A 24287-nucleotide genomic window follows, 5' to 3' on the forward strand; every position below is an offset into this window, starting at 1 on the left:
TACCTTTTCTCTTTTCATGTCATAACAATCAGTAAATCTGTGAAAGTGTTTGAACATTTCGGGCACTTTTTGTTGTTTCACGAGACTGATTTTTATTATTTCTTGAGTAAAAACAAAACTCATTGGCCAACAATGGGATCCGGTCGGGGTCCCATTATTGTTGGATAAAACTGGTTTATTAGCAGCTCCGACACCAGAAACACACAATGCCTCGTGGGTCGAGTCAAACATGCTAAAACACACAAACTGCAGGCATCAGATTCCAAAAATAAAAAGCTTTCAGAGCCGCACTGGACACGCAAACTTGTTTTTGTCCTTTGCCAGATAATCGATAAAGCCTCAAAGTACTCAGTAGCTCACACATTTTACAGAAGAATAAATATAGAACAACTTGTCCAAACAGTGTCGGTCCAACGTGGGAACAAACAAAAAAAAAAAACATACTGTGGCACAAATGAACAAATACAAAAAACAAACTTCTAATTTCAACTATGAAATAATCATGATGTAAACAAAGATTATAATCTTAGTCCCGCTAGTCCCCCTTCCCCCTTTCTGAAAAATTTTTGGTCACCTGCAGCAGCCTAATCATTTTTCATGCCTGAAACTGAAGACAATAAATGCTAAAAGATTTATTGACTGCTTTCAATAGATGACATTTTTAAGAATATTTTTAGCATCTTTGCTATTATTATCTGATGTTAATCCATTAAGAGCGCCGCACGGAAGTTGCCTCACAATCTGAACTAATTATTCACGTCACGTGACCAGTAAAACAATGACATGTGGGATGTCATGTCCTTAAACAGAAATCAGAATAAAATGTCTGATTGTAATTACAGATATCCTCGATGGTCACAACATTTTAGTGAGGGTGAAAATATTAGGGTGAAAATAAACACTAAAGCCTCCGTCACACATAGCAAAAATGTGCAGGAAACAGCCGAAGGTCGGGAGGAAAAGTGGTCAGCAGTGTCAGAACGCATCTAGATTACTGCATCCAAAGCGTATATGGACAACAGGTACACAGACTGGTGTCAGACGGCCATAAATGCGCTGAAGACTGCCTGATGTCCAAACATCTGGATGGCAAACACGGGACCAGAGTGGGAGGGAGCGCTGTGTTCCTCCCTTTGCACAGTCCCTACTGGTACTGGGTGGACATTATGATACGTGGCACGTGCAGGTCATACCGGCAGGCTTTGCCATGCCAGATCCATCTTGAGGTTCCCTCGTATGCACTCAAATCATTTCGGATCCTGTTTTTCCGCCATCAGAATATGTAAATTGCACTCAGATGGTGGTCAGATTGCACATAGACCGTCATCGGATAGGTGTCCCATCTCAATGGTGCCCAGAGGGTTTTGAACATGTGCATCACACTCGGGGCCGCCGGCTGATTTTTACCAACTGTGTGGACTCTCGCAGATGGCTGTCAGAACATTTTGGAACTGAAACTCGACACTTTTCGGATGTGTTTCAATTCGTCATTCTGATGGGGGTATAAGAATTTTTGTTTCAAACTTTTTTTATAACCGTGCCTCATTTTTTTTTTTTTTTGCACAGAAACTTAATATTAGCTGTGAAAAACTACACCTGTTACAACAAACAAAAATTTGGTCCTCAATAAGGTCATAAGTGACAAAAATTACAAAGTAAAAAATTAAAACCCCAAACAAACGAAAAATAATTTTTTTTTTCATCCAAGCAGAATTAATTCAATTTTAATTTCTGGATGAATTTTAAAGCAAAAGCAATTTAAAAAATATGACAAACATGAAATTAAAGCCAATGACAGGAGAATATTTTTTTTAAATAATTGGTGACTTTAACAAATTTGGTCATGTATTGAGCTTTTAAGCGATATTTCATTTTCATTAAAAAGATCAGGGGAGTTAAAAATCAGCTGCCCTGCTGTCAACCGTTTGAGCAATCCCACAAATTGTTTTTTTTTTATTAAAGGATAAATGCATCTTGAAAATAAATCTTTAGTTTGCAGCTGTTCATGGACAATCGGTGGATATGAAGCAATTATTAAAAATATTCATTCTCTGTATTTTACTGAAGCTTTGGAATGTGTAAAAAATTATTAATTGAGCTTATTATAACTTTTTTAAAGTTGTATTCATACAACAGACCATTAAAACCGTGTTCTTCATGGAGGTTTGAATGACTATAGCAAGATTTAGAACTATCTGATAATCCTGCATGAAACTACTGCAGAATTATTTAATCTTCAAGTCAGAATGTTATGAGAATAAGCATGTGATTTCTATTTAAAATTAACATACAGCAGATTTTTGTCATTAAATATTAAAGCATGTTCCTGAATTGTTACACCTTCTTTTCCCCCATTAAAGTAAACCCCCCAAAACATTCACTCATTTATTTTCTGTCGCTTATCCAGAACACAATTTAAATTATAGTTCTGGAAATATTACATTTTTTTATTATTTTTTTTTAATGAAAATATTTTCTATTTTCCTGGAGGTGTTTTATTTCCTTTTAAATATATAACTACTGGTAAATAGTATAACTATTTTGTGGGAAAAAAGTTTCTCCTCTTAAATATTACATCTTTTTTACACTGAATCATACAATATCTATATAATACATCTGGTTGCATAAATGGTTTTCTGTTAAATGTCAGCAATTGATTTTGCCATATATATACGAGGGCTGTCAAAGTATAGGTCCTTTTTATTTTTTTCAAAACTATATGGATTTCATTCATATGTTTTTACGTCAGACATGCTTGAACCCTCGCGCGCATGCGTGAGTTTTTCCACGCCTGTCGGTGACGTCATTCGCCTGTGAGCACTCCTTGTGGGAGGAGTCGTCCAGCCCCTCGTCGGAATTCCTTTGTCTGAGAAGTTGCTGAGAGACTGGCACTTTGTTTGATCAAAGTTTTTTCTAAACCTGTGAGACACATCGAAGTGGACACGGTTCGAAAAATTAAACTGGTTTTCGGTGAAAATTTTAACGGCTGATGAGAGATTTTGAGGTGATACTGTCGCTTTAAGGACTTCCCACGGAGCAAGACGTCGCGCAGCGCTCTCAGGCGCCGTCGTCAGCCTGTTTCAAGCTGAAAACCTCCACATTTCAGGCTCTATTGATCCAGGACGTTGTGAGAGAACAGAGAAGTTTCAGAAGAAGTCGGTTTCAGCATTTTATCCGGATATTCCACTGTTAAAGGAGATTTTTTTAATGAAAGACGTGCGGACGGCGTGGTGCGGCGGCACAGGAAAAACACCTCCGTGTTGATAACCATTTGTAAAATCCAGGCGGCTTTTGATGGCTTTCAGTGGAGTGAGTATATGAGAAATTGTTTAATAGCTGGACATGTTCCAACTTGTCCTTAAGGCTTCCAACGGAGGTGTTTTTCCTGTGGCGGAGCATCACGGCGGCTGCGAGCCGACGCTGCAATCCGCCCGCACGTCTTTCTAAAATTTTCACTGAAAACCAGCTTAATTTTTCGAACCGTGTCCACTTCGATGTGTCTCACAGGTTTAGAAAAAAATTTGATCAAACAAAGCGCCAGTCTCTCAGCAACTTCTCAGACAAAGGAATTCCGACGAGGGGCTGGACGACTCCTCCCACAAGGAGTGCTCACAGGCGAATGACGTCACCGACAGGCGTGGAAAAACTCACGCATGCACACAAGGGTTCAAGTATGTCTGACGTAAAAACATATGAATGAAATCCATATATTTTTGAAAAAAATAAAAAGGACCTATACTTTATTGACAGACCTCATATATATATATATATATATATATATATATATATATATATATATATATATATATGCATGTAGCTTTATTCATGAGGGGTTTTTTGTTCTTCTTGTCTTGTAGCTTTTCACCAAAATGTAGCTTCATTCTCAAAACATTTTTGCTTTTCTTCATAAAAATCCAGCTGTTATTATAAGATTATTGTTTGAAACTGTTTAAATTAGATTTTAATAACGGCAGAGATCTTAAACATATTTGCTGTATTTTTGTTAAATTTAATTTCGTTTTGGATTAGTCGCCTTTTCAACAACCTGTTACTGAAATACAGGTGAGAGGTCACTTCATCAGTAAAAGGTCAAAACAGGAATTTGAGGAAACTGTTCAGCGCACCTAAAAATTTGGGTTCCCTGAGTACTTTAAAGTGAAAAGCTGCTCTCGCTGACGTGAAATCTGAGACGTGGTGAAGTTTGTGTTTTGGCTGTACTTGGACAGACAGGACAGTTGTCACGGTGACCTCAGGTCATCTGAACAGACGCTCTCCTGTCAAACAGAAATAAAGCTTTAAAAGCAAAGACTGTGGGTTCACTGATTAATCTATATTGTCTTGCTTGTTTTTTCTTTTTTGGTATTTGTTATTAGTGTGTGTGTGTATATACACATACACACACACACACACACATTATATATATATATATATATATATATATATATATATATAGTAGATGGTAAAAGGGGTTGATGTTTATAAGCTTTTGCTTCTACCTACACCCTTTTGGCCGCACAAAACTGGGAAATTGTTTACAAGCTTTTAGTTTTTGTTTTACAAATTTTTTTTGTTAAATATGTGTGTGTGCCGAATAAATTCATTCATTCATTAAAACATGTTTTAACGTTGTTTCCTCGAATGCACCGCTCTGTACCTGGGTGGACAACAGTCTGAACAGAATCTGGATTCAAGTCTGTCCAGAACATTATCAATCATGACTAACACAGTGATACAACTGAATGTTTAAACAGAAAAAAAATCTGACAACAGGGGGGGGAAAAGATATTATTTTCACATCTGATCAATTTATCATCTGCTGTCTGACTGCGAGGCTAACAGTTAATTTAAACTCATGAAGTTGTTTGATTTATTCTGTCAAATTGTCTCAGACTTCACCAAAGATTTTCTTTTATTGGTTTAAAAACAGGAAATGTGAGTTTTTAAAAATTAAAAACACATTTGAAAAGGATTGTGTTTTAAGTCTTTCCTTGTTATTGAACAATTTCAAGTCTGATGACTTGAAAAAGTTAAGTTTTACTGTTCATGTAAAATATGATGAAATACTTAAAAAAACAAAAAAACTTTTAACAGTTTGTTTAAAAGTCTCCTTTCCACACTTCTGTGTTTTTGTGTAAATGTGTTAAAATCTGATTATCTCAAATTCAACCCAGTTAAAGAGAACTTGTATTTTAGTGCTTTTTTAAGAAGTGTTAATCCAGTTTAAACCAGTTTGATTTTGAACAAATTAAAATCTATTTATAAAAAAATTTACGAAGTGGAGAAAAAGTTCATTTTATGAACTGCAACAAATCAAAACATAACATTTAATATTGATAAACTGAATCTAAAACTAGTTGATTATTTATGTCAAAGTTATGAAGTAAACAGTTAAACTCAAAGAATGTGAAAAACACAACGTGGCACAAACAAAGACGTGGTAAAAAAATTAAACATGACACTAAATTTCTTCTACTCTTTTTAACTGCTGCACTGTGCTCAGTGCTGCCTCACATGGCGAGCTCATATATTACATGAGTCAAATTGTTTTTCCACAATTTTGATTTATTTTAATTTTTTTCATTAAATTTAGACTGAAGTCCAAATGTAAATACAAACTGGCATGGTGGGGAAAAAAGTCAGAACTAAGTCTGATGTAATAATTATCATTCATTTATTCTTTGAGTGATTCTAGTTTCAAAGTAAATCTGCTAACAGATAAAACTTGTCATATTAGCGGCAAAAAAATCCCAGAAAATACTTTTGTATTTTGTCCTCAAAGGGCACATTAATCATAATAATAATAAAGCCATACATGTCTTGCTGATGGTTGCAGCAAGAATGTTAAACGTCCCGATGTTAAACTCTTTCTAACTCAGAATTTAACTGACTGCAAGCTAAGAATTTTTCCTGTGGAAAGTTTTGCGAAAAAGTCAATTTTACAGAAGTCTGTTTCTGTCAGTTTTAAAGAAAAGCATATTCGTTAACAATAAGGTGTAAAGTCGTTAGATTTTTTTTTTAAATGTCAGATATGAGTTTACACATAGAACAAAGTCTGAAAGAACTGAAATAAATGTTTTAACAGATTTCCTGTTGAAGTTATTCATGCAGTAAAACACTGTTTTTAAACTCCATGTGGAGCTGATAAAATGTTTTTTTTTTTTTTCATTTTCTCCTGAAACTCACCATCACGCACGTGCAGATAAAGACTGCATTACTCCAGAATATCCACTAGAGGGGGATATCTTGTGTTAAGGCCAGAGTGGCGTGAGGATGGATGGAAAAAAGGAAAATAAGAGAACAGACGAGAAAACATGCCGACAGAAGAGGGAGTAAAACGAGTGGAACGAAGAGACAACAAAGGAGCGCCGACTGCTCCCTCTCTGAAACTAGCATGCACATTTCTTCTCGCTGGACTGAGCCCCGCCCAGTTTAGTGGCTCCATTCCCATTGGTCGACTCAGCGGGCGGTTTGTCAACACACTGCTCCACCCTCTTCATCACCAGGTCGAGCAGCGTGATCACTGCCTTGTCGACCTCCGCGCCCGTCGCTGCACTCGTCTCGAAGTATGGAATTCTACAACGATGAAAAGGTTTTAAACAAACAAACAATGTGCAAAAATGTCCTAAAATAACTTTTCCTGCTGATAAATGTGTTTCTGTGAATGTTGATTTTTGTAGTAGTGGAACAGAAGCTTGAACTTTAACTGACCTTTAACATAAACAAATACAAGGTCATAAAACATAAAAAAGTGACGTTTGGTTTCACTGTAAAATGTCAGAACAGTACAATTTTGTAGAGGAGGAATGATCTATTTTTAAAAATTGCTAAATAACAGATTAATGATTTATAGACCTGCCAACCATGAAAGAAGAGTGAATACCACTGTATTGAGGGGGGGGGGGGGGTCATGTTCATGTGAGACCAAGCCAAAAACAAACAAACAAAAAAAAACAATAAATTATTATTAATAATAATAAAAAAGAAACTAACACACTGCATGTTTTGAATAGTTGATTTATTTACTGCTATATATGTTCCAGTGAAATTCTTTCTGCATTTTGGGCAAAACTCCATCTGATTCTAAGCCATGTATGCAAAACCCAAACTTACCCATATTTATCAGCCAACTCTTTGGCCTGTTTCTCTGGAACCTCCCGCTGGTCGGCCAGGTCCACCTTGTTTCCCACCAACACAATGTCTGGATTCTCACAGTAGGCATTGGCCTGTAACTGGCCTGGAATGATGAAGAAAGACATTAAAAAAAAACACTAAAGACTGTAGAGTCAAAGTTCCTGTGGACTCGCACGTTCACGCACATGTTCACTCACACGTCCAGGAATCAAGACTTGATCTGAGCTGAAAATTAATTTCACGCTGAATCTCTGAACGGTTCAAAGCTTCACATTTTGTTCAGTGTTTGACTGTATTATTAAATTTTGTGTTTCCAAATTTGACGGGTTTATTTCTCTGCTAAATGAAGATTCTGGAAACGATTTTCACAGAAGTTACTGACAATAAAAATAAAAATGTCTTATTTTCAGTGGAAACGTACACAAGGTTTCATCTGAAACTGTGCAAAGAGAGTTTGTGTGAAATGATTCTTAAGTCCAGGTAACAATTCCAAAAGCAACACCCACCTGAGTGTTGTTGGGAATGGACGGGGCATAAATCTGACGTTGCTGTTGTGTTGTGAGCCGAAAATTATGAGCAAAGCGACGTGCAGTGGTGCGAAGCTTGCTCATGGTACAGGGAGTCCCAAACAGGAAGTGCCAAATTTTGAGTCCACAGTGAAACAGGAAAAGTCAAACATTTCCTGGATTGACAGACGAGATCTTGTGGAATCTCGCGGGACTCAGTGGCAAGTTCACACTGAAACAGGAAGTGCAAAATTTTGAGTTCACAGTGAAACAGGAAATGACAAATGTCAAACACTTCCTGGACTGATACTTCCTGGATTGACAGACGAGATCTCGTGAAATCTCGTGGGAACTCAGTGGCAAGCTCACACTGAAACAGGAAGTGCCAAATTTTGAGTCCACAGTGAAACTGGAAATGTCAAATGTTGAACACTTCCTGGCATGGGTGGAGCTACAGCAGAGGCCAGGGTTGCACTGGACTCCCCTGGAATCTGAATGGACACAGATGATTGACATATCACGACACAGGCAAAAAAAAAAAAAAAAAGAGCTGCATTTTGAAATCTGTGACACATATTGACTGCTAGGCCCATCCTGTACAGTAGCTGGTGCTGTGTTCCACAAAGAGTTCTAATCCACCTAGGTAGAAGAAGAAAAATGTTTGACTTATTTGAAACTGAACATGTCATCTGAACCCATACTCCAAATGACACCAAAGTTATATTGGTGAGTAAATGACCATATTTTATGGCCGAAATGAGGTCCAGGTTGTTAAAAGCAGCATTTCTCCTTTAATTTGGGTTGCCTTATATATACGTGTTTCTCCAGTAATTTTAAACGAGCAGGCAGCTGTTGATTCATGAGATATAACATGAAGACGCTCAGGCTGAAAGAAATATAGGTAATTTACTCCTCACCGTTCTGTATAAACCCTGTGTAACCTCTTAATTTTGCTCTCTGAAGTACTTATTTTTAAATAACCTCTGAATTTTGCTGTCTGAGTGACACACCAGTGACACAACTTAAATAAATAAATCTAAAGTTATCTTCCTTGAACTCAAACTCAACTTGATATAAATTAATTAAAAATATAAAATCCAGCTTCCTGATGAAGTGGTGTAGAGGAGAATTTTCTTAAAAAGAAGACCCAATAGTTTAGCTACAATTTGACAGAAAGTACATCTGATATGCAAGCTAAGATTTGATGTTTTGGTGAAAGAAATGTTTGTATTTCTTCATAACTGATGTAAATAAAGTCCATCTATGATATCGTATATAATATTGATATGACAATATTGAGATATGATAATTTGGTCATATTGTACAGCCCTACTGTCAACTAGCTGAAAACTTTGAAGATTAATTTACATCTACATAAAAAAGCTTAAAGTGGCAGGGGGTTAAGAGGGCTGTAATTAGGGGGGTCTGGGGGGTGGAGCCCCCCCAGAAGCTGAAAGGTTTTAGCCATGCTAATGTTCCCCTAAAGCATTTGCGTAAAAAAAGTCTGAAGGACCTGAATGACATGGGTGATGCTGAAGAGCTTCGCTCATTCATGTCTGCAACATATACATATTATTCAAAGTTACCAGTCTGAAGTAACCTCATTAAAAATCACTAATGATTTTTATCAGGTGAACATATTATAAACACATAAAAACAGTGTATGTAAACAAGTTCAACAATCAGGCTACATGCTAACAAGCGAAAATTGCTCAGTGAGCTAAATCCAAGAGACACAATCAATATTAGGCCATGTAAGGCTTACTTTTTTACACTGTTATGAACAACAGATGGAATTTAATAAATTTTCTGGATATGAGTTGAAATTTTTTTTTTAACTAGTTTGTGGGGGGAGGGGGGTTGTGCAACTTGTAATCAGGTGCAATCACACATTTAATAATAATAATTACTACTACTACTGATTATTAATAATTATTATTACTATTAATAACAATCACCGTCATTGGTATTATTAGTGTTGAATATCAATAATAATCATGATTATTAGTAGTATTATTAAAGGACCCATCGTACCGAAATCATAACAAACTAGATTTAGGCCGTTAGCGGCCATCCGATGATCCACTGGAATTATTTTGTGCACTTCAGTGACTGGTTTCAAAGTATACGGCATTCGCAGCAAACACCTACAGAGACTTCCGAAAACAAAGTACTTGTGAGTACTCGTGTGTTTCAGACAGCGGTGACTTGACAATTAGCAGCGTCCCGACGCACGCTTGAATTGAATTTAGCTGCTAATGTCAGTGGTGGGCACAGCTAATCAAAAAGTTAGCTTTGATAACAGTTAATCCGCTGACTGAAAAGTTATCTTTTATAAAGTTAAACCGATGAACCCCTAAAAAAATTTAGCGGAAGTTACAGATAAAAGCTAAACCGATAAGAGACCTGGTGACCAAAGTGAAAGAGGAGAGAAAGAGGGAGAATAAAGACAATTTCTCTTCACACCATACAGACTTGCCAGCATATCACCCAAGTCATGCACAGGCAGACAGTTTGACTTATGGTTAAAATTTTAAACAAACTAATTTCAGACAAGTTATTTAAATTAACATCACGGCTGTCGTTTTATAAAGTGACAATATCAGCTATATGTTTTAATTTTAAAGTAATACACTAATTTTGAAGGTTTCAGCATACATGACACATACATGCCACAGTGCATTATGGGTAAATTAGTTTCCTGACAGACATGGGTGATTAGTTGGTCAGTAAAACACACACAACTTACTGAAATGTGTGTTGGGTTTTACAAATAAATCTGTATTTGTAAATATGTAAATTTTTTCATTTGTTAAAAAAAGGCAATTTGAAAACCGAAAATTCTGTTTATCCCAGCAGTCATAGAGCGTGAGGCGGGGTTAATCCACATGACAGCATTTGTAAATGAACATTATATGACCAAAATATACATTTTTTTATGATTTTCATCACATTAATAAGAGGCTACATGCATGAGACTCTGAAAACTTGCCAAAACAAATATTCCAATTAATTTGTGTCTGTTATGTTTAATCTGCGTGGAATCTAATAAACGCAAACCGAATTTCAGGCATCTTATGTCATGTTTTAATTAAACAGTCGGATTCGCCTGGTCTGCACCAGTTCTAAGTCAGCTGCTAGGCACCAGCTGAGGCGACTCTGGAACAATGACAACAAACAGTGTTGTAAAGGACAATAAACAGGACGTTAAAGAGCAAAATTCACTTTCCTCCAGAATGACATGTACAGGAAGCGATCGCAGCTCACAGCGATTCCCATTGAAAATAACAGAGAAACAACCTGAGCTTCTGGCATGTTTCCATAAAACAAAGACAATAATAACGTCTATAAATCCAGAGAATATATTCACGAGAGTTTTAAGCTCAATATACAAAGAGTTATGTTGCAATGTTAATGCTGCTGAATATCAATAATAATCATGATTATTATTATTAAAGGACATGTCGTACCAAAATCATAATTCAGATTTAGGCCATTAGCGGAAGTTACAGATAAAAGCTAAACTGATAAGAGACCTGGTGACCAAACTGAAAGAGGAGAGAACATAGGCGTAGGAGGTGGGGTCTATTTGGGGGGCAAAACCAAATTTGCCCAAATTTCAGAAACCCCCAGTGGGTTTCTGAAATTCGCAGCTCCTAAAACCATTACATTTATAAATACAGTATATATTATTTTTACACAATTATCCTTTATTGAACGAGTTTCAATCATGAAGTCAGTGGGGTGTGTAAGTGAAGAATTAATGGTCCATGTCCTCGGATGACAGGCACGGGCAGGAAACATACACCTGTTTATCAACCAAATGTCACGGACAAAATGACAAGAATAACCAAAACCACTTACTTATGGAAGGAAATACTGTGTCCCTTGTTCCTCCGTTTGTGAGACTGCCAACATGCGCAGCTTTCCGGCATATTCCACCTGTTTCTTGACGAGACTAATTCAACTTCTATGCGTGCTGCCTCCTGACTTGCCCGAAATTAAAATGGCAACCACGCCTCCTTGCCGGGACACGGCTCAGTGCAAGTGCAGCCTCTAGTACTCATATACAGTGGGGAAAATAAGTATTTGACCCCCTGTCAGTTTTGCAGGTTTTCCCACCTACAAAGAATGGAGAGGTCTGTAATTTTTTATCGTAGGTACACGTCAACTGTGAGAGATAGAACCTAAAAAAAAAAAAAATCCAGAAATTCACATTGTATGATTTTTAAATAATTAATTTGCATTTTATTGCATAAAATAAGTATTTGACCCCCTGTCAGTTTTGCAGGTTTTCCCACCTACAAAGAATGGAGAGGTCTGTGATTTTTTTTATCGTAGGTACACTTCAACTGTGAGAGATAGAATCTAAAAAAAAAAAAAAAAAAAAAATCCAGAAAATCACATTGTATGATTTTTAAATAATTAGTTTGCATTTTATTGCATAAAATAAGTATTTGACCCCCTAGTTAAACAGAGCTTAACAACTGGTACAGAAACATTTGTCTGCCATTACAGAGATCAGACGTTTCCTGTAGTTCTTGACCAGGTTTTCACACACTGCAACAGGGATTTTGGTCCACTCCTCCATACAGATCTTCTCCAAATCTTTCAGGTTTGGAGTTTCAGCTCCCTCCAAAGATTTTCTATTGAGTTCAGGTCTGCAGACTGGCCAGGCCACTCCAGGACCTTGAAATGCTTCTTCCCATCCTCAATTGCCCTGGCTGTGTGTTTGGGGTCATTGTCATGCTGGAAGACCCAGCCATGACCCACCTTCAATGCTCTTACTGAGGGAAGGAGGTTGTTTGCCAAAATCTCGCAATACATGACCCCATCCATCCTCCCTTCAATATGGTGCAGTCGTCCTGTCCCCTTTGTAGAAGAGTACCCCCAGAGTATGTTGTTTCCACCCCCATGCTTCATGGTTGGGATGGTTTTCTTGGGGTTGTTCTCATCCTCTAAACATGGTAAGTGGAGTTGATTCCAAAAAGCTCTATTTTGGTCTCATCTGACCACATGACCTTCTCCCATTCCTCCTCTGGATCATCCAGATGGTCACTGGTGAACTTCAAACGGGCCTGGACATGTGCTGGCTTGATCAGGGGGACCTTGCTGCCCTGCAGGATTTTAAACCATGACAGCATCATGTGTTACTAATGTAATCTTTGTGACTGTGGTCACAGCTCTCTTCAGGTCATTGACCAGGTCCTCCTGTGTAGTTCTGAGCTTTCTCAGAATCATCCTTACCCCACAACGTGAGATCTTGCATAGAATCCCAGACTGAGGGAGACTGACAGTCATCTTGTGTTTCTTCCACTTTCTAATAAATAATCATAACAGTTGTTGTCTTCTACCAAGCTGCTTACCTGTTGTCCTATAGTCCATCCCAGCCTTGTGCAGGTCTACAGTTTTGTCCCTGGTGTCCTTAGACAGCTTTTTGATCTTGGCTATGGAGGACAAGTTGGAGTGTGATTGATTGAGTGTGTGAACAGGTGTCTTTTATACAGTTAACAAGTTCAAACAGGTGCAATTAATACAGGTAAAGAGTGCAGAATAAGAGGGTTTCTTAAAGAAAAATTTACAGGTCTGGGATAGCCAGAATTCTTGCTGGTTGGTAGGTGTTCAAATACTTATTTTATGCAATAAAATGCAAATTAATTATTTAAAACTCATACAATGTGATTTTCTGGATTTTTTTTTAGATTCTGTCTCTCACAGTTGAAGTGCACCTATGATAAAAATTACAGTCCTCTCCATTCTTTGTAGGTGGGAAAACCTGCAAATGTGACAGGGGGTCAAATACTTATTTTCCCCACTGTATACGTATAACCTCTTTGGTTGGTCCACAGGTGGCCCTTAGTTCTCTTACTCTCCACCAGCAGGCAGCACTACTTGGGCTTTAGACTGGAAGGAGTGGGCTTCATGCTGGCATTTACAACCCTAGACCCTAGCACTAGACTCTATAGAGTTGAAGACATCTGTTCTACTTTTATACTGATGATGGTCATCACACTTTCAAGTAAAATTTCATCAATTTTTTTTTCTTCGCCTTTAGAATATTTTTTAGACAAACATATTTTCCTTAACATGGCCCATGCCCGAATTTCCCAGCCCATCTGCCCAAATTTGAGCATTTTGCTGAGCCCGGGGGGGGCAAACCCCCCCGCCCCCCTACCTTCTATGCCTATGGGAGAGAAAGAGGGAGAATAAAGACAATTTCTCTTCACACCATACAGACTCGCCAGCATATCACCCAAGTCATGCACAGGCAGACTAACTGAAAAGTTATACTTTATAAAGCTGTGTGCAGTGGTTAAAGTGCAGCATTATCTAAGCCTTTGTTAATGACATCTCGCAGCATGGCGACCTCTTCGAAGTTTTGCAAGATTTGAACTGTGCCCACCACTGGCTAACATTACGAACTGAGGAACGGATTCATTCCAAAGTTTAAATAAGTGTAATATCGTGTTATGATGACTCGTTTTTAAGTGATAACTGTTTTTTTTTAACTGTTTTTTCATTTTAATTTAACCTTTATTTAACTAGGTTAGTCCCATTGAGATCAAGATCTCTTTTGCAAGGGAAACCTGGGCAATTAGAAAGTTTTCAATTCACCTAACCTGAATTTTAGTGCACCTGCAAGCATTAGTCATGAACGCAGCCTGTTACAATCAAAACAAATGGTTATAAGTGTTTTATATAACTGTAAAAAAAACAACCTAAAATATGTGTCATGTTGCCTGTGAAAAACAATGTCACAGAGACATTCCACGTCCATGAACAAAGCAGCAATAAAACAGCTGACATGCGAGTTAAAACAGCGCAGCAGCCGTTTTAAACAGCATGTCAGCTGTTTTATGGCCTTTACATGTGACGTTACAGATCTGATCATGTGATCATGTCACGTCAAGCCACAATTACCAGCTGAGCTGCACATTAAAACAGCATGCTGTTTTAACACACACACATTCAGATCCAAATTCCTACAGACAAAGTAAAATAAAAAATTTTACTTTCATTGAAAGCTCCACTGAAAGGAACACAAAGCAAAAGATTAAAAAAAATTAACATTCACTCACCTCGTTGTAAAGATTTCAAAATAAGTGCACAACATCAAAGAAGCTCCCCACACACATTGCGCATACACGTGATCTCCAGCCAGTTGATTAAAGGTCCACTCGAACTCACACAGATGGACAGCCAGAGAACATTTTCAAGTTCCACTCGTCCTCAGGTACAAATGGCCGGCCAGAGAATGTCCAAGTCCACTTGCTCTCAGGTTTTGATCACGTGCGCGTATAACGTCCGACTGCAACACTGCCTTCAGCTCAACTTCTGTCACAATTGTGGCATGTTAGATGGAGAATCCATTATCTCCTGAAAATAGCATCTTCTGAGTTTTTCCAATATGAGATATACGAGGGCTGTCAATAAAGTATAGGTCCTTTTTATTTTTTTCAAAAACTATATGGATTTCATTCATATGTTTTTACGTCAGACATGCTTGAACCCTCGTGCGCATGCGTGAGTTTTTCCACGCCTGTCGGTGACGTCATTCGCCTGTGAGCACTCCTTGTGGGAGGAGTCGTCCAGCCCCTCGTCAGAATTCCTTTGTCTGAGAAGTTGCTGAGAGACTGGCGCTTTGTTTGATCAAAATTTTTTCTAAACCTGTGAGACACATCGAAGTGGACACGGTTCGAAAAATTAAGCTGGTTTTCTGTGAAAATTTTAACGGCTGATGAGAGATTTTGAGGTGATACTGTTGCTTTAAGGACTTCCCACGGAGCGAGACGTCGTGCAGCGCTCCCAGGCGCCGTCGTCAGCCTGTTTCAAGCTGAAAACCTCCACATTTCAGGCTCTATTGATCCAGGACGTCGTGAGAGAACAGAGAAGTTTCAGAAGAAGTCGGTTTCAGCATTTTATCCGGATATTCCACTGTTTAAAGGAGATTTTTTTAATGAAAGACGTGCGGACGGGTGCGCGCGTCGGGACGCAGCCGGCGCGGTGCAGCGGCACAGGAAAAACACCTCCGTGTTGATAACCATTTGTAAAATCCAGGCGGCTTTTGATGGCTTTCAGTGGAGTGAGTATATGAGAAATTGTTTAACAGCTGGACATGTTCCAACTTGTCCTTAAGGCTTCCAACAGAGGTGTTTTTCCTGTGGCGGAGCGTCGCAGCGGCTGCGAGCCGACGCTGCAATCCGCCCGCACGTCTTTCATTAAAAAAATCTCCTTTAACAGTGGAATATCCGGATAAAATGCTGAAACCGACTTCTTCTGAAACTTCTCTGTTCTCTCACGACGTCCTGGATCAATAGAGCCTGAAATGTGGAGGTTTTCAGCTTGAAACAGGCTGATGACGGCGCCTGGGAGTGCTGCGCGACATCCCGCTGTGTTGGAAGTCCTTAAAGCGACAGTATCACCTCAAAATCTCTCATCAGCCGTTAAAATTTTCACGGAAAACCAGCTTAATTTTTCGAACCGTGTCCACTTCGATGTGCCTCACAGGTTTAGAAAAAATTTTGATCAAACAAAGCACCAGTCTCTCAGCAACTTCTCAGACAAAGGAATTCCGACGAGGGGCTGGACGACTCCTCCCACAAGGAGTGCTCACAGGTGAATGACGTCACCGACAGGCGTGGAAAAACTCACGCATGCGCACAAGGGTTCAAGCATGTCTGACGTAAAAACATATGAATGAAATCCATATAGTTTTTGAAAAAAATAAAAAGGACCTATACTTTATTGACAGCCCTCGTACATCTTTGTGTCCAGGCGGTCTGTAAAAACAGTGTGGTGGAGACCATGTCAATGATCACAGCAGCAGTAAACCACCATCCTGTGACACAAACAGTGCATCACCACAATTAGGTTCCAAAATTCAACAGACTCTGAAAAAGGGGTCAAGTGTGTCATCTCCTCTGTAAATCTGAGCCACCGCTTTCAAAGAAAAGCTCTGAAGCTTCATTATCAGACATAACCGCTTTCGTTTCGCTCTGTCTGTCACTCATCAGGATGTTTCTGTTTTACTAACATGTACATCACGCACTGAGAATTGCCGAGTGATACATTTTCCGGAAATACACCTGAGCCCACAGTGAAACAGGAAATTTCAAATGTTGAACACTTCCTGGATTGACAAGACAGGAGATCTCGTGGGATCTCACGCTAATTCAACAGCAAGTTGAGACTGAAACAGGAAGTGCCAAATTTTGAGCCCACAGTGAAAGAGGAAATGGCAAATGTGTTTAACTTTGGAAAGTTTTTTATATATATAATTCCCCTCTAGTTTTGACCTACTTTTTTTTTTAAATGAACCTGTTCTTTTTTAAATGAACCTGTTTTTTGCTGTTGTATTTAATCCTCTGTAAGGTTTCTGTGTACCATTTTGTTTGTCTCATTAAATAATAAAATAAAGTCAAATGTTGAACACTTCCTGGTTTGACAATAAATGAGCTCTTGTGAGATCTCGTGGGAATTTAATGGCAAGTTGAGACTGAAACAGGAAGTGCCAAATTTTGAGCCCACAGTGAAAGAAGAAATGTTAAATGTTGAACACTTCCAGGCATGGGTGTCGCTGGGTTGCACTGGACTCCCCTGAAATCTGATTGGACACCCCATGTGCCACCAAGATGATTGACATGTCACGGCACGTCTGGTTGAAAAGAGCCATTTTGAAATTGGTGACACATATTGACTGCTAGGTCCCTCCTGTACAGTAGTTGGTGCTGTGTTCCACAAAAAGTTCTAATCCACCTTAGTAGAAGAAGAAAAATGTTTGCAATTTGAATTTGAACACATCCTCTGAACCACTGATTCCTAGTTATATTGGTGAGTAAACGGCCATTTTCTTATTTCTAAAATTATCTTCCTTAAACTCAAACTGATAGCAAATCTCTACAACTTGGTATTAATTTAATTAAAAATATAAAATACAGCTTCTTGATGGAGTGGTGTAGAGGAGGATTTTCTTAAAAAGAAGACCTTAAAGTTCAGCTGATTTGGCCATATTGTGCAGCCCTACTGTGAACTAGCTGAAAAGTTAGAATCTGAATTGACATCTACATTTAAAAAATGCATAAAGTGCAAGGGGGTTAAGAGGGGCATAGTTGGGGGTAAGAAGCCTCCCAAAAGCTGAAGTTTTTTAGCCATCCTTATGCTCCCCAGAAGCATTTCCTGAAAAAAGTCCAAAGGACCTAAATTACATGGTGAGGACTTTTTCCAGGCATGTGAGATGCAAATAAAGAAAATGTTTAAAATGGGGGGTTGGGGTTAACGTACACTTTAACAATGCAGAAAAATCCCTAATTAAAGAGCTGATAATACAGAAAAAAGGTGCGACTTATCCTCCAGAAATACGGTAAATTGTTGTTGTTTTTTAAGCGGCCGACCTTTGTCAGTTTCCAAAACAGGATATGGCAGAAAAATGTTGGGATGAAAACGTTCACTGATCAACATACTCATCCAATTTCTGACGTTGAGGAAGCTCTGCTGGCTGGTGAGGTCAAACATCAGCAGGAACCCCATGGCGTCCCTGAAAAACGCCGTCGTCAGGCTGCGGAACCTGGAACACGTGAAAAACAAACAATGACAACAAAAAGACCAGCATACATTTTATTTATTTATTTTTTTTAATCCATGGCTGTGAATGTTGTTTGAAAGTTTTAAATCAAGGTCATCATATATCTCATGGGCAGGTAACAAGTTAGCTCACAAATACATCAAATCAGAACCAAAGTCTTCATTGGACCAAAATGTCCAACATGTCGGGCCAAGCACAAGCAGCAGCTATAGAAAGTCCAACTGAACCTAACATACACCCAAAAACCCAATGAGAAGGGGAAAAAACTAAAAATAAATAAATAAACATGACCTTTACAAAGGGGGTCGGGTCAAATCAGGTCATCATCTTCAGTCCTAGATAGCAACCACCCAGGCAGACAACTGGTCCATCATTCTGCTGCAGGCAGACAGACTACAAAGAGGTTAGGGTTAGGCTCCTACATTCAACATACAGTCCTGATCACATGCAGAGGCAAGTGGTAAAACCAGCGTTGTTTGAGCTCTTCATGGCCCCATGTTCCACACCCCAGAACATAAAGTCGCTCACAGACAGAGGCTAAATAAATATGGCATCAACAATGATGAGGTCACTTTGTTTACCACTAAGTTTCCTGGAAACACAATTCATTGCTTGGTGGAAATGTGACCTTTGACCCCAATTACTTTGACCCTCACCTGAATCACTGATCTTTGGCTGATCTTTCCAAGGAACCGATAGCTACAAACACGTGCCACATTTTTGTTCCAAATTAGGTTGAAATTCCTTGGCCTTGAACCAAATGACCTTCCTCTTTGCCGAAATGATGACTTTCAGGACAATTCCTGGGTCAACCTTCATCCACATAGAAAGTTTGGTAGAAATCAGCCAAAGGATCTGGGAGGGCTCAACGACAAACAGACATGACCTTGACCTTCACCTCAGTGATTGCCCTTTGGCAAATCCAATGTTGCCTGGGCATGTCCAGGACCCGCCTATGTATATGTGACACATTTGGGCAAAATCAAGAGGGAAAAATCTAAATTTTGACCCTTGACTCTCAGGACTTTGACCTTTGGTAAAATGAACTCTTGGCTGAGCATCATGCACATGGAAGTACTAAAGGACCAAACAGACAAACCTTGGTCAAATTAAACTGTTGTGATTTAACTCTTTACCTGGTCACTACAGAACATTTAGTTTTTGGTTCAACTGGGGAAAACAGGAGTTTTTCATTTCTAGAAACCTAAAATCCAATTATGACCCAGGATCAGTCCAGCCCCCCATGTTCCACCATCATGGTAGCATCTGTAAGGCCTGCAGCATGTTCTGGGTTCTGCTCCCAGTGGGATGCTCCCGGAAAAAACTCAAAGGAAAGCATCCAGGAGAAATCCAAACCAGGTGTCCAAAAATATCTGCAGTGGTTCCTCACATCTTGAAGAAGCAGCTGGTCGACTCTGATCCCCTGAGACGTCGTCCAGCCCACCTGGAAAAGGAAACTAATCCCATCCTGTTGGCTGAATATTTTTCTGTCACTACCCAGGTAGGGACTGGAGCAAAAAAAACCCAACGCCCTCTTCAGTCACCGAGCTGCTCATAAGTCTCGTGATCTGTTTCACACTCAGTCATGAAGACGAACCCAAAGACGCCTGAACTCCTCCATTTACTTTCAACCAGAAAGAAGAAATGGGTGCCACCCACCTCTCCTGGCCAGCTGTGTCCCAGAGCTGAAGGTGGACCTTGAAGGTTTTCCCTGCAGTTGTCCCATTAGGGTTGGATGTCGTGTACACCTACGGACAAGCAATATGAATAATGTCATTTGATAGCAGGACTTTTAAAGTCCCATGACACCAGACAGCTTGGTCCATTACCCCAATCAACTGAGCTGTACTTTGATGTACGTTCAGTTAAACAGGTACTTTTAGGTGCCTATGTGATGATGTGACTGATGCGTCACAGCAAGCTAAAAGAAGAAACAATCAAACGAGGAGCTAAATTAGATCATCCCGAGCAAGGAATCATTAGCAAGTTAGTTGAGTTTCCACAAACAATTGTCTTCCAGGTCACATGATGAAGTCATTTGGACAGAATGATTGGTCTGTGAATTATTGAAAGCGTCGTGCGAATCTGTGAAGAAGAGCTGAACTGCTCGTCTGGGATGAGGAGCTGCTCGAATCGCCAACTCACCACTCGCTTTTCCCTGAAGTCGATGCCGACTGTGGTGATGAACTTGGGGTTGAACTTGTTGTCAGTGTATCGGTACAGGAAGGTGGTCTTCCCCACACCGGAATCCCCCAGAGCCAGCAGCTTGATCAGGTAGTCATAATCCCCATCAGTCATAGTGATGACTGCCAAAAACCTGCCAAAACAAAACACTTTCACATTACTGTTGCTGCAGTAAATTACAGTTCCTTCAAGAAAAGCATTAAATTTTGACATCAGAACCTCAAAGATTAAAATTAAAATGGCGGCTTGCACATAAAAACAAGGAAATGAGAACAAAAACAGAAACAAAGTGTAAATAATTCAAAATCTATTTTTTTCCACTTGAATTTTTTTGTGATTTCATGTTAAACATCTGCAAATTCCCACAATTCTTGATTTTTTTGCAGCACAAACTAAAATGCTATGAAACAACAAAGCAGCGAGTTGCAGACAACATGAGATACTGAACTGACATGCCACTGAGCTCACCTGCGATATGATATGCCCACCTGGTCTATGAAAAAGGGGTGGAGCAATTACACCTCTGAATGGGGGGGTGGCCAACACCAGCTCCTTTCTGTTTAAAGTGACAGTCACAGAAAGAAGTTGTCTCTTTGTGGAAGCTAACTTTGGCTACAAACGTTCTCATCAGTTTTTAAGGCACCAGGTGAGTGATGTTAGCTCATTATAATGGTGTATAATATGACCCTGGGTCGAGAAAACAGACACATCATATGATTTATATTGACCCATATATTCTATGATTCATTTAGTTTATCAATTAAACAAAGCTGGAATAAAATCATTTGTAGATAACATTTTAGCGTTAGCTATAATTGCTAATGTGATCACAGAATCTGACTGGTCACAGATTTTGTTGGAACATGGATGATGACCGGGAGAAAATGTGCATGTTCACAGCATGTTTTCTGTTCCATGTGGAGAAGTGATAAGTGGATCACAAAGATGAGAAAAAAATTTGTTCATTTCACGTCGATTCGTTGTGTGAAGACGACTCTTTAACCCCGCCCCCAGCTGTAGTCAGTCTGAAATACAAGTATGACACACACAGGAGGTTTTCAGTCTTGTCGACAAGAAAGTCTGGGTTCAGTTCCATGTGGGTTCATCTGAGGTTTTGGTTAAAGTTCTCATAAGTACCCAGAAGCTTGACAAAACATTCTATGTGTGTGTGTCCCAATGAATTATGGGAGTGCAGGTCGAAGGGTCACTGTGGGCAGAAAAAGACTTTGTGGGAAAATGTGAACTTTTCCTGATTTCAAACTCAAAGAAACGGAAACAAAACCTGCAGCAAGATCTTAGCAGTGAATCTGAAGGAATTCACTCCGCTGTGGTTTGAATCCATCAGTGGGTTTGTTTGTGATTTAGTTGCCTCGCGTTCTGCAGTAAACGTGCTTTCAAGTTGATAAACGAGCGGTGGCAGCTGCTTGATGTGTCGCTCAGCTCCGAGTTGTAGTTTGAGGTCCATTTTATGAAATGTGGTAAATTTAGACTGAAGATCATGAGATCTGAGAGGACGCAGAACAAACAGCTTAATTCTGAGGCTCTGTCTTCCTCACAGTGACCTCTGTGTGTCACAAACCGTCGGCCTATTTACTCTTTATTCAACCAGGTTAGTCCCATTGAAATAGAGATCTCTTTTACAAGTTTCCAGTTCACCTAACCTGCATGTCTTTGAATGTGGAAGGAAACTAGAACACCCTGAGGAACCCGCGCAAACACGGGGAGGACACGCAAACAGAAAGGCCACAGGTGGGAATCGATCCCATGACCTTCATGCTGTGAGGCAACAATGCTAGCCACTAAGCCACTGTGCTGCCCAAACGCTGTTACTGGTCACTACAGCCACCTGTCAGTTAACTGCTGTTATATAACGGCTGAGTGGATCCTTGTCATTTGATTGGTGCTTTGTGTGTCACATGACATGGATTAATTTGTCCCATTTGTGTTGCATTGCATTTAGAGTGCAGTTTGGTTCCATTTAGCGTGCAAATTTGGTTCCATACATTTGGTACCACTGCACTCTGCACACACGCATGCGTGCGCACACAAGCAAAACAAATCCACTGTGCTGTCTGGAGGCTGTTAGCAGGAAGAAAGAATGAAACGCTGGACTAATTTCTGATGCGATTTTTTTTTTCGCTGCACTGAGGATGTACACAGTCTTTTTGGGTAGTACACGTGCGCACAAGCGCAGACCCGGTTGTGTGTGTGCACGCGCGGAGGACGATGACACGATGGTTTGATTGAGCTAACTGACGCTGCTAATTCTTGTAACACACACACAAAATCCACTCCGCTGTAAGCCATCTGGATGCATGAAGAGCTGTTCAGATGAAAAGCTGACGTGATTTTTTTTTTTTATGGAAGTCCGAAGTCAGTGCACAGCATCACTGGACCGCACGTTACAATTTTGACTCTAGCAGCAGTGGAACACCAAAATGTAAGTCCCTTTTCTGTTGTTTATAAATTAATAAAATCTATTTTCGTCGTTATATAAAACAAATAATGAATGTTTTTACATCCTTTCAATGGAACAAATAACAGCTTTCACCTCATGAAATATTTGTACCATTGAACTCATAAACATTTATTATTTGTATAATACATTAGCAGGATTTCTAAACCAGTCAGAATCAGTCTCGATTTGGGTCTGGTTGCAGATTCTGGGTGTTTTGTCCCGCCTCCCCTTTTTCTTTATACAGCAGCAGAAAAAAGTTTGGCAACTTTTGACTTTTTACATGTTTTAAGTTGTTTATGACATCAAATTATAAACAACACGTTTCTCCATATTAAAATTTGTGAAATTAGGCCTTTTTTAAACTCTCTCAAAAAAAAGAAAATCTGTACAACATTCAATTGTGCAGGAAGGAGATTAGTGAGAGAAGTCACCAAGACTGCCAGAACTGTGTGGCTGTGACTGGAGAAACTGTGCACGGTGCAGCTTTTATCTCTTGTCCAGCTTCATGTCGGGATGGAGAAGAATCACAGCATCATCTTTAGGTCAAAGTCAGCAAATCTCCCCTCGCCAACAAAGGCGCTGAAGACAAACGTTATACAGAATAAAATAAATATACACAGGCGGTCACAGATGCAAATAAGCACATTTACTGCAGTGCGCACTTGTACTTAAATACACAGCTGAAGTATCTGTCTCAGAGGGACATACTGTAGTTTTTACTCCATGTAAAAACTTTTATTACTGGTTATTAGATTCAGATTAACAATACTATATATATATATATAATTAATAAATGATATAATAATTAATCATTATGATATCAATAAGGCTTTTTTGGTCCATGCTTACCAGTTGCATGCAGCATTAAAGTGATGAACACATGAATGCATCAGTTATATATATATATTTATATATAAAATTCTGTGTGTACATTTACTTTGCTAATACTTCTGTCATTTGAAATACGTAAAATTTTCAGTTCAGGACTATGTGCACAGCGTGGCGTATACAAAATAAATGCTCCCTGCAGTATTGATTGATTATTGTTTGACGGTCGGCGGCTTTGTGCTAAACTCACCTTGTGGTGTAAAACTTTTGCCTAGTGTCTGAATAATGAGGAGGAAACCATAAGGCGCTCATGAAAAATGGATGAACAACTTATCAGAAGACACAGGAAAAAAAAAAAGCCCAGAAGCACATCCAGGAGGAAAAAAAAAAAAAAAATCTGTACATCTGTTTTAAAATAACTCTTTTTCCACTTTGAAATACTCAGCTGTTTAAAACACAAACCTCAAAGTGTTCTATTTTATTAACCTTTGTGTTCCTTTTGATAAATAACAAAATGTTAAACTTGTCAGGCAGCAAACTTCCTGTTTGTCCAAAGCTGAGGACGAATCGTGGAGCCTCTTTGATCAAATTCTCGGCC

The 24287-nt window shown here is 39.1% G+C and overlaps 1 protein-coding gene and 1 long non-coding RNA gene across 3 annotated transcripts in view; one reads left to right on the plus strand and one right to left on the minus strand.

The window, feature by feature from the left end:
• The first annotated feature begins 241 nt into the window (after positions 1-241).
• LOC117529582 lies at positions 242-24092 on the plus strand. Its single transcript, XR_004566043.1, has 3 exons — positions 242-393; positions 11374-11381; positions 24066-24092. It is a non-coding gene; the product is annotated as an uncharacterized LOC117529582 (long non-coding RNA).
• The window catches only part of rab27b (RAB27B, member RAS oncogene family), an 84165-nt gene continuing 65225 nt past the window's right edge, over positions 5348-24287 (minus strand). For both annotated transcript variants that reach the window (XM_034192411.1, XM_034192412.1), the window contains exons 2-6: positions 20365-20536; positions 19879-19967; positions 18098-18201; positions 7111-7234; positions 5348-6573 (exon numbers count right to left, since the gene is read on the minus strand). In XM_034192411.1, the coding sequence (XP_034048302.1) occupies positions 6387-6573; positions 7111-7234; positions 18098-18201; positions 19879-19967; positions 20365-20517 (657 nt within the window). In that variant the 5' untranslated portion in view covers positions 20518-20536 and the 3' untranslated portion in view covers positions 5348-6386. The remainder of the gene's footprint in view (positions 6574-7110; positions 7235-18097; positions 18202-19878; positions 19968-20364; positions 20537-24287) is intronic.

Source organism: Thalassophryne amazonica, chromosome 17 (assembly GCF_902500255.1).
Source record: "Thalassophryne amazonica chromosome 17, fThaAma1.1, whole genome shotgun sequence".
Classification (NCBI taxonomy): domain Eukaryota; kingdom Metazoa; phylum Chordata; class Actinopteri; order Batrachoidiformes; family Batrachoididae; genus Thalassophryne; species Thalassophryne amazonica.